Genomic DNA, 11,098 nt, shown 5'->3' with positions numbered 1-11,098 from the left:
TGAGTGAAAAAGCATCCAGCGCAGAGCTTAGCCTGGAGAACTATTGCTCCAAAGCACTTCGGTCGTCTGCTGGAAGCAAAATGTTTTTAAAAACGAGGTGGCTCAAGACTCAGTGCTCAAACCATACTGTGGCCATAACACAACAACACGAAACACATGTTAGAAGCTGACGTGTGCCGCGTCAGGTGGATTCGTTTTTATTAGAATACGTAACAAACATGTATCAGGATCACATGATCCACTCAGAGGCGCCCGGCAGGCGTGCATTCGTTCCAATAAACTTCATGCAGATCAGATCTGTTGATAATCCTCTAAAGCATTCAGCGTTTGACTACAAAGTTAGAAACTGTATATTTTATTCAGCTCATATTTTACAATCCTGAGTCCAATGTGTAAAAAAAGACAGTCCGTCCTGTTCATCAACACGGCGTCGTTTACATTCTGCGTGACGGAGCCGAGCGATCGCTGAACAGATTCATGCGCTGCACGCGTCTGCACGCACGTGTGGTGACCGTGTGCGCATCGACCAACAGCAACGAGAGGAACCTGGAGAGGAAGGCATGCTGGACGGTGACAGATGGGAGGAAGAGCATGCACGAGCGAACAAGGCTGTGTGAGTGAAACCATGTCAGTGACACGCTGCGTTTGTTTTTCATGTTGTGAATAAGAGAACAGCTGAAAGTAGACTGAAACAAATCTACTCTGACTGCATGAAGAAACCCCTGTAAGACCCCGAACAATCAGAGTGAACAACTCCTACTTTGGACTCGCAGCCACTAATCTGTCTGCTGCAGCGTTTTCATGGCTGTTTGGCAGCAATGAAGAAGAACATGGTGGAAAACAGCCGTGCTGTGCTCCTTTGAGGTTACCTGTGCTGTATAAATGCATGCAACTACTGAAAGAATCAAAGCAAACGGGCTTTTCAGGCCGACCGTGTGGCTCAACGATGAGAAGAAGAAATTACAGCTCATAAAACTGGAATGACAGTCCGGAGGAGTCAAACTTGGATCTGCAGACTTCTGCTTCAGTGACACATGCCCGATGCTTGTCAACTGGGAGGTAGTGAAATCCAGAGTAGTTTAGGACACAGCAAACGTTCTGCACCAACTTGCAATAAGAGTGTTTGTGGCAGGTGTTTCTTTGTTGGTTAGCTCTTGTTGAGGTGCAGCTTGCGGCCAAAGTACTCGGGCGCCGCGTCCAGCAGCCAGTCGGCATCCACCAAACAGAGGTCTCTCATGTAGCAGCGGGAGGTGTGCAGCAGCTCGTTGAAGACGACGTACGCTGGCTTGGCCTGGAAAAGGACGGAGGACGGGTGGATGGCCACGGGCTGGTGGGTGTCTAGAGCCAAGTAGCTGCCGTCGGGCTGCAGCTCCGCAGCGTTGACAAACATCCCGTGGGCAAGGCAGCGGCGAACGCTCGCCGTGTCTGCTCCACACGATTCCAGTTTCAGGTTCAGCTGGGAAAACAAGACGTGACTTATTAGACCGGTCACATGAGTTCACCGCAGGCACAGGTGTGCAGGGATCAAGGCAGGAAAACTCGCTGTTCTCCAAACAGCCCTGCAGGCGTTAGCCTGCAACATGATGCACATTCGTAATAATATTTGCACATTAAATGTTAATAACTAAACAGTGATTGCTGGGAGAATCTGTGCTGGCAGAGGTCACAGATGTACCTTAAGGCAGATTTCTTTGAGCTGTGCCTGGACGTCTTTCACGAGGCCCATGTTCCTGCTGTTGACGAAGTTCTCCCGACACCACTCCTGCAGCAGAGATCACGTGACAGCTCAGCAGCTCGACTTCATCGATGTACTTTCATTAGTTCATCGCACCCACCTTGTTACCGCTGACTTTCTTGAACGCTCTGTAAATGTTCAGCAGTGTCATGTGGTCTCCTTCACTGGACATGAACTTCTTGCGCACCGCGAGCACCTCGTCCCGCCGGGCCGGCGGGTTGTACAGCACGGTGTCCACGGACAGCAGCGACACGATGCTCAAAATCTCCTCAGAGCACGAGAAGTCCGGGGACAGCAGGATGGTCTGGTGTGGAGCAAACAGAGATCTGCTTGTGAGCTGACGCTTTGACTAAAGCACAAAGAATAGCAGAGCAGAGGGATTTACTTTGGCATATCTGGGCTCCAGAGGGAAGCTCGCCATCTTCTTTCCCAGAGTGGTGAGGAACACCTGCCCGTCCTTCTTCTCCACAGCTCCCAGCAGCTCCAAATGATCCACAGCAGAACGGATGGCCTCTGTGGAAAACACAAAGCACCGCTACAGCGAACTCTGCATCGCTTACCGGCGGACGCGAGGGGATTCCTGACAGCATCTTACCTGGAGACGGTTTGGACATGAAATCAAAATTTGTCACGTCTGGAATCCCCAGAGCCATGAGCTGCAGCATCACACCTGCCAAGTTACACCTGAGGATAAGAAGCATCACAGAGAGCTAAACCAATGAGACACTGAGGTGGATTTTACTATCACGCGTGGAAAGCAGCCTCCACACCTACCTCTGAATCTCAGGAACAGTCGTGGGGACGAGGTTGTCAAATTCCTGCTCGGTGTAAAGACGATAGCAGAAGCCGGAGTCCTCCCTGCCGGCCCGGCCTGCTCGCTGCCACGCCTGCGCTTTGGAAACACGCTGCACCGCCAACACCTCCAGGCCGCTGTCTGAGAGTCACATCACGTGCGCTGTTAGGAGAACATCTTATCTGTGCCGTTCAATGTAGGATCACAGGGGGGGGGGCTCGACTTTTTTCAAAGGGTCACAAGCCAAACAAATATTTTTACACATAAATGATCCTCACAGCAAAAAAAACCCCTGGAAACCACATTTTTTCCCATTTGTGGGTTTTTTCCATCCATCTATCTTCTTCTGCTTATCCGGCGCCACAGGGGCAGCCGCCCGACCGAGGGACCAGAACAATTCAGAAGAAGCCCATCGAGGGAGCAGTTCACCCTGCCCGGGGTTACCGCGGCCCTGCCCTCGAGCCAGGCCCGGGGAGGGTGCCTGAGGGCGAGCGACAGTCCGAAAAGGGACACGGGCCCATCTTCCTGCAGGCCCACCACCCGCAGGAGGCGCTGCAGGGGTCAGGTGCACCGTGTTTCCCCCCCTTAGTATTAAATGGAAAGACTCAAGCACAAGTATTTCTCTCTGCACGATGAATTTGCAATCTGAATCATCTCACCTGGATTGAAACGTTTGGCCTTCACCATCCCCGTGTCTATGACGTATTTGATCCCAGAGATTGTGACGGATGTCTCGGCGATGTTTGTGGAGAGAATGACTTTCCTGCAGCCCTGGAGAGAAAAAAAGGTTTGCAAGACTTACAACAGCTGAGTGTCTAAATCAGAAGATGCTGCTGAGAGCAGCAGCGTGTGATGTTGAGACATGTTTGTACCTTAGGAGCTGGCAGGAAGACCCTGAGCTGCTGTGTTGGGGGCAGAGATGCATATAGTGGGATAACCACCATCGGGCCACAGCCGTCAGGCAGATGCTTGGCGATGTCCCGACACGTCCTCGCCAGTGCCTCGATCTCCTCCTGGCCCGTCATGAAGACTAAGATGTCGTGTGATGAAGGAGCCTCCTGCATGTGTGGAAAATCGTCATCACAACAGAACATAATCTGTGTTTCCAATTAGGGCTGCCACGATTAGTCGACTAGTCACGATTAGTCGCTGATTTAATAGTCGACGCGTCGTTTGAAGCTTTGTAAGATCACAAAAGACGCAGGAATAAGTAGTAGGATTTAAGAGTGTAATAACGGACTGAAACAGAAGATGGCAGCACTGCATGTACAAGGATGCCAGCTGCCGTTAAACCCCGAAGAAGAAGAAGCAGCTCTGTCCCAGAATTGACTATGTGCACGTTAGCATATGCTACTTCCGGTGCGGAATCTCCTGTGGGGAGCTTTGTTTCCGGTGTCCTATTCGTGCCCTGTTTACGGTCCAAAACAAGTTAAGCAAATAAATAAATAAAGCGGCGATTTACATTTCTATAGATGTCTCGGGCATTTACCCAATATATCTGTAAATGATGTTCATCAACTTGTCGATATTTTTCCCCCACGCCTCAGAGCAAAAGAGAAAATGGATTCAAATGTTATATTTCTCAGCTGTCCCTCGTTTATCGCGGGTGTTATGTTCTAAAAATAACCAGTGATAGGTGAAATCAAGTAGCCAATTTTATTTTTTGACGGTGCAAAATGTTTGGTGGACATCGTGGACATACAGCACTGCACTTCAGAGTCACACTGCTAGCATCGATGCAGCGATTCTGTACAGGAGAGACGGAGGAGATCGTCTGCAGCGATCAGGACGCAGGACGTAAAAAGACATGCAAACTTGCACTAAAAAATCTGTGAAACAGCGAGGTGAAAGGTGAACCGCGTTATAGCGAGGGACCGCTGTAATTTTGAAGGTAAGTCACAACATACCCTTCGTAAATACTAATGTATAGAAACCGTTACCAGCAATCATTCATTTTTTGTGTGGCTTTTTTTCACGGTTTGTTAACATGCTGTGTAGGTGTGTACTTGACTAGCTGACATAACAGGAAACATCTGGTTTGACTATTGTTCACCTGTAGTTTGAATGCTGAACATTTACCTGTTTAAATAATGAGACCAGTCACTATACAGAGATGAGCTTCTGAATGTGGACGATGTGTCTTCTGCTGCAGTTCTGCTTGTGTTGAGTGATGTAAACAACTGATCGATCTAAACTCTTTAAACGTCAAAATTGATCATTAGATTTTTATGACACAACAGCGGTGAGTGTTCCCACCTTCTCTTTGTAACTTAACGCAATCTTTCCGTTTTCGAGTTTTGGACATGATTTTGGAGAAGATCTTCGCAGTAGCGATTGACCGCAAAGTAAAGCTACCGGAAATGTACAACCCCACATCCGGTCTCAAACCAGGAAGTTAGCATTTTCTCGTGCACAGGGTCAATTCATAGCGCAGCCCAGCTCAGTTTCCAACAATGGCGGCAGCTAATTAGTTTTAATATTACTCTTATTATTCTTTCTGGGTCACAAAATAAACGTTTAGCATATTTTCTGGCGAGAATGTAGCTGTGTAAACCTCAAATATCTGCTCAGTTTATCAAGACACCACATATTTTCAAAAGCGCTCCGACGTTTTCGGAGACGTCTGTTACCCACTAGCTCGATAGCTAGCCGGGGGCTAGGCTAACTAGAGCCGTGAGAACACCGGACTATTGGCAAATTGTTTTCAAACCCACCACCGTCCTTCGCTACTCAGGTTAAACATGATATATAAGTCACTTAGATAACTTAAAAATGTTATTGTTTGTTTTTTAGTATTTTATTTGTTCCTGAGTAAATCGGTTTGGCTGAGATTAAAGTTATAGTTTTTACACAGCTGAATAAACGTCAAGCAGACAGCTGATTATCAGAAGTGTGAGATGCTGGATAATTTACTCCGGTGTCCTGTTATATTTTAGATAGCAAGGAGTTTATTAAACTTCACCGAAACAATCTGCAAATTTCATTAAAATGTAATAAACTATCATCTTGTCGTTATTTTTAGTTAGCACATACCTTAAACACTTAAAGCTGTAAGCTAATGATAGTTATATAAGAGCAGATGCTGCTGGTGCAATAAGCTGTACGTTTTATGTCCAATGGATGATGATCTGACTAGTCGACTATCAAAATAATCGTTTGTGGCAGCCCTATTTCCAATAATGATGCTGAAGAAGAGCGGTGCGTTTGTTTGGCTTCATCTAAACTGGAAATAGGAGACACAGAAACTACCTGATGGATCTGGAAGATGGAGACCAGAGCAGCTTGCAGGTAGTCTGACTGCAGCTGTTTGGTGTAGTAGATCTGAATGGGGTGCTGCCTGCCTTCCAAGTACAGCACGGGGGACTTGTTGAAGTACTCGGAGAACAGATCCACATCCATCGTGGCCGACATCACTATGACCTGTGGAGGTTAGGACACCAGGTGCAGGCTTTAGAGCAGATGCAGTGAGGTGATTCACACTGCGTTCACTAGAAACGCTGAAGTCACAACACGTGTAAACTTTGCTCCGACCTTCAGGGGAATCTTGTTAAGCTCCTTGCGCCTGCGCTGAGCCGTCTTAACCACACCGAAGAGCACGTCGGTGTGCACAGTGCGCTCATGAGCTTCATCCAGGACCACCACGGTGTAGCGCAGCAGCAGGGGGTCTCCGATGGCCTCGCGCAGGAGCATACCATCAGTCATGAACTTCAGCTTCGTCTCAGGGGAGGTGACATCCTCGAAACGCACCGTGTAGCCAACCTAAAGCAACAGAAACACAGCGCAGACGTCAACAACGCAGAGCATCAGCTCGAGTGTCCACAGCAGACGGGAATCCCGTTTATCGTGAGTACCAGCTTCCCCAGCTGAGTCCTCTTCTCCTCCGCCACCCTTCCTGCCAGCGAGATGGCAGCAACTCTTCGGGGCTGAGTGATGGCGATCATGCCCAGCCGCCCGATGCCAGCCTCGTACAAATACTGAGGGATCTGAGTGGTCTTCCCAGAGCCGGTCTCACCTGCCGGAGCACACAGGACAGAGTTATCAGACACATTCAGCAACTTTAACTCTATTTATATATTTAAGGTTTCATATTTGTGATTATCACGTGGGCAGAAATAACAGAAAAGACGTGAGCCAGACTTTCTATGGGCATAATGTACTTACGTAGGTAGCTCCACCCACAAACCCACCACACCAACACAACATAGGCAGTTTAAGATAAACTACAGAGTTGTTCACGTGTGTAGCAGCAGCAGCTAGCTGCAGCTGTGACTCACCTATGAGGACAGCACCGTGCAGCTGTCTCAGCTGGCTCAGCAGCTGAGGCTTCGCTTGATAGATGGGAAGCTGCTTCCTCTGGACGTCTATCGGAGTGCTCGCATTCCCCTTTCTAGGCAGCAGCATTCCAGGCTTGTTCTTATCGAGGCGGAAAAACACGGATCCCGGCTTGAATCTTTTAGCCGGAGGAGGGTCGGGGTCGTGAGGCATGTTCTGGAAAAAGTGACCGTGGGAGCGAAAGCGCCGAGGGCCCTTTTTTCAGATTGTTTCACGCCAGAAACGAAGAAAATAAAGTTGTTTTCATACTCGCTGCCAGACCAGCGAGCGGCACTGCGGATGTTTTGCTACCTCGGCAAAAAAAACCTTCCCACGTGGTCGGCGCAGAGGTTTGACGTCATAGATCGAGTCAGGAAGTCGGGTTTATAGCACGTAGTAACGTACGTCCTGTACTGGCGCACAGCCCGTTAATCTCTTGAACATATTCATATATTTGGCTTTACTACACGTTATTAGGTACAGCCATTCAGCTGTCTTTTAAGGGGAGTTGGCCGGAAGCAACTGAGTTCACCTAAGTGGCTTTGAACGCGGCATGGCTGTTGGCGGCAGCATCAGCAGCTGAGAGCAAAGCATCCAGTGAGCGGCAGCTGTGTCAGATGCTGATAGAGATTTCAGAGGAGAAAAATGGAGCCACTCCTCACATCATAAATGATCTAGTAAGACAGGAAGTTGGCATCATGGATGTGCAGCCGACAAATCTGCAGCAGCTGTGTGATGTCATCATGTCTGTATGGACCAGCATCTCTGAGGAATGTCTCCACCTCATTTTATCTGTGCCACAGTTTATACAGCAGACACCAGTGTGACTTAAACTACAGTATAAGCAATACAAGAGTGCTCTACAAAAAGTCCATTAACATCACTCTAGTTTGGAGGACATGAAACAATAAATGAGATGGGAGCGATTGCAACAGTTCTTTTAACGTTACTCACTTCCTGTGGTGAAAAGCACTTTATTTCTACAGGTGCGGCGCTCCTCACTGTTTCTCGGTGTCCTTTGGTTTCTCACAGCCTGCGTTATTACTGCCACTCAAACTCTGACATCTGTATCACCGTAAAGGTCAGAGTAACACTAACTTTACGAGCACGAGTTTGCGTGAGATGAAAATCTGTGGATTATATAGTAAAAATGGATTAATTGATAAACAAAGACATTTATGTCATCAATAACCAGGATTGTAAGATCTTATTAACGTAGTCAGCTTATCAAAATACTCTGTAACCACGGCTTTTAGGCATTTGGGAATTTCTTTTTTAAATCACTGAGGATTATTGATCTGTCAGGAGCTGATGGGACTGTTTTCCTGTGGGCTGAGATTCATGTGGATTCAGCCAGTCAGTCAGAGGAGAACTACACTCTTCCAAATTTCACCGTATAAACCTGAAATCTGTTCTCAAAACATGACCTGTGCAAAGAGAAGAACACAAACCAGATGCAGAGCCGTCCGTGTGGTGATGAAGAAATGGTTACTGTGCTACTCTTATTTCTAACTCCAAAAGTCTGTGGCCACTAATTAAAGTCAGTATTAGGGGAGACCGGGGATAGTTGTAACATGGGTCAGTTGTAACACTTCCAATTTCTCCAATCAGGGCTAAGTTTCAAATGATGTGACTCATCCTGTGCATGACCAACTCAGTTCTGCTATCACATGTGAAAAATCAGCTCATTTCGTCAAACACAGACAATTTAACACGAAAAAAAGTCATTTGTATGCCAAAAAGTAAGTTTTTCTACTTTATTTCAATTTCTAATAGCATTATCTGCTTTGCAGTTAAACTCATCAAACTTAAATTATGTTATTTGTATGTCTATGGGGATATATTCTGTGTAGGTCTTTAGTGCTAATGTTTTAGCCGTTGGCTGTAATGTTAGCTAGTTCATGGCTATAGGAGTCTGGGTCAGTTGTAACAGCAACAGTCTGGGTCAGTTGTAACAATAATGCAGATGTTACAACTTACCACACTATTACTTTAACTTATATTAAACAAGTTGGGGCAACGACATCAGCAGGGAGAGGTTCACTGGTCGCTTTTGTATATGTGGTTAATGCCATTGGCAACACAATTCCTCCACTGTTTGTGTTCCCACACATACATTATGCAGACCACTGTGTCAGAGATGGACCAGTAGGAAGTACTGGTAGTGGAAATAAATCAGGATGGGTGCAAGAAACAGATTTCCTCATCTTTCTGAAGCACTTTGCAAACCACACCAAGGTAAGCCATGATAAAAAGTAATGGAATTGCGATGCTGGTGAACAACTACATTTTTTCAGCTTCATTGTTATGTTCAAAATTGGTGCAAGAGTTGTAGGTTATAATGCCCACTGAGCCAATGAGGCCAAACTCAAGGAAGACCAACCAAAATTAATGAAATATTCAGTTGCAGAAAATTCCATAATTTGTCTTTTTTGGGGGGTTGGAATATGTTCAAAAGCTAGATTTCTGCATTCTGTCACACACACACACACACACACACACACACACACACACACACATAGCTACATAAATGGCTCTAAGTGCATTCATGTGTTGAATAAACAAAGATTACATGTTAATGTTTTGTCAGTTATTTCATTGTGTTACATTTCACCCCAGGATATGTTACAACTAACCCAGACTATGGGGTTAATTGTAACATTTCCCTCTTTGTGTTTGAGACCATACCATGCAATGGGTAATTGTGCTGCAGAGAAAATAGCTGTACTATTTAATAGCCAACAAATGTAAATACTTTGCATTACATTTTGAATCCACTACCTTAAAAGAGCTCCAAGCTACAGACAGAAATGTCAAAAATGTTACAACTATCCCGGCTCGGACAGTCTCGGTCGTTGTGTCCTTGAGCAAGACACTTCACCTACCGCCTGCTGGTGGTGGTCAGAGGGGCCGATGGTGCGATATGGCAGCCTCGCCTCTGTCAGTCTGCCCCAGGGCAGCTGTGGCTACAACTGTAGCTGCCTCCACCAGCGTGTGAATGAATAGTGGTATTGTAAAGCGCTTTGAGGGCCCCGAAAAGTGCTATATAAATGCAATCCATTATTATTATTATTATTATTATTATTATTATTATTATACAAGTCAGAGCTTTATAAAAAAAAATAAAAGAAAGTTGTGTTTTCAAAATTGGAGTTGAAGTTATTTTTACTTCCAATAGTGTTAACATGCTACAGGTCATGAACTAGATTTATTTATTAATTTTCATTGTAAGTGGGCTAAAGCAGTTAATTAAAAGTAGTCTAACATAAATGCTGTCATTTGATTATTTTAATAAACATGTAACTTGGATGGATTCGATGCTGGCGTGACCACAGTCACGTCTGCTGTCGCTCACAGTGGTCAAAGGGGACGCTCAGGGAGTTTGTGTGTTCGCTCAGACACGTGAAACATTAGAGGGAACATTGCTTTCTTCAGGTTGTTTTGTTGCTTTAATTAATTTATTATCAACAACAATAAAAATATGCACAAAATGAAATACTAATGTAAAAAAAAGTTTTTTATTTATATGTGTTTATTATATAAATATGCTTTTATTTATTCACTCCACCTAAAATTAAAAAAATACATTAAAAAATACAAAAACCAACTATTTACAATTCAACTTTGGACCATTTAAATTTTCAGCTTTTTCCTTTTAAATAAATTTAAAGTGAAACAACACAAAACCCTGCAAACCACAACACAATGAAATATGAATTAATATGCAAAACAAAAAGAAGATGTTCTCTGTCAGACAGGCCTGGGAGGATTTTCTGGGAGCGTGTTTTCCTGCTTGGAATTACATTCACAGGATTCAGTGCATGAATAAACTTTCTGAATCCTTTAACATCCACAAAAATAGTTGGAAATCAAGTGCAGTCATTTTATCAGCTGACTTGTGTCTTGCTGGGTCACAGACTTCTGCAAAAACGTCTCATAGAGCTCTGGGTTGGTTTAGGTGGTGGTGCTGGTGGTGCTGGTGGTGTACTGCATGATGCTGTAGATGCAGCAGCAGCATTAGACACACTGGCATCTTCATTAATATCACACTCAGCTGACTGTGTTTTATCTCCCCCTTGCACTGACGGGGGGACAGTTCTCAGGTGCTGTGCAGGTGGTTTGTGGAGCGGCTCAAGATTGCAAATCTATTTCTATCTGGAACCATTTGAATTTTATAGACAACACAAAGGCCGAGTAGAGTCTGCAAGAGCAGCATATCACAAAGAATCTAAAGAGATTGGGAATTCATCACTGGTTCT

The 11,098-nt window shown here is 45.4% G+C and overlaps 1 protein-coding gene across 1 annotated transcript; it reads right to left on the bottom strand.

Moving 5' to 3' along the window:
- Positions 1 to 167: 167 nt before the first annotated feature.
- Positions 168 to 7,225, bottom strand: dhx33 (DEAH (Asp-Glu-Ala-His) box polypeptide 33). The gene is made up of 12 exons (XM_085175847.1): positions 6,803 to 7,225; positions 6,380 to 6,540; positions 6,060 to 6,287; positions 5,778 to 5,948; positions 3,401 to 3,586; positions 3,188 to 3,299; positions 2,510 to 2,669; positions 2,331 to 2,419; positions 2,121 to 2,248; positions 1,836 to 2,039; positions 1,676 to 1,762; positions 168 to 1,456 (listed from the first exon to the last, which is right to left on the bottom strand). Exons 1-12 carry the CDS (start codon positions 7,011 to 7,013, stop codon positions 1,148 to 1,150), a joined length of 2,046 nt encoding a protein of 681 aa, XP_085031973.1. The 5' UTR covers positions 7,014 to 7,225; the 3' UTR covers positions 168 to 1,147.
- Between the last annotated feature and the right edge of the window lie 3,873 nt (positions 7,226 to 11,098).

Source organism: Neolamprologus multifasciatus, chromosome 10 (assembly GCF_963576455.1).
Source record: "Neolamprologus multifasciatus chromosome 10, fNeoMul1.2, whole genome shotgun sequence".
Lineage (NCBI taxonomy): Eukaryota > Metazoa > Chordata > Actinopteri > Cichliformes > Cichlidae > Neolamprologus > Neolamprologus multifasciatus.
Note: the sequence above shows the minus strand (reverse complement) of the source record. Positions and strands in the feature narration are given on the sequence as shown.

Coding starts and splice junctions, on each gene's coding strand:
- dhx33 (XM_085175847.1), bottom strand. CDS start 7,013: ATGCCTCACGACCCCGACCCTCCTCCGGCTAAAAGATTCAAGCCGGGA. Junction 2,420..2,509: donor ACTGTTCCTGAGATTCAGAG/GTAGGTGTGGAG, acceptor TCTTATCCTCAG/GTGTAACTTGGCAGGTGTGA. Junction 2,249..2,330: donor CATGTCCAAACCGTCTCCAG/GTAAGATGCTGT, acceptor TGTTTTCCACAG/AGGCCATCCGTTCTGCTGTG.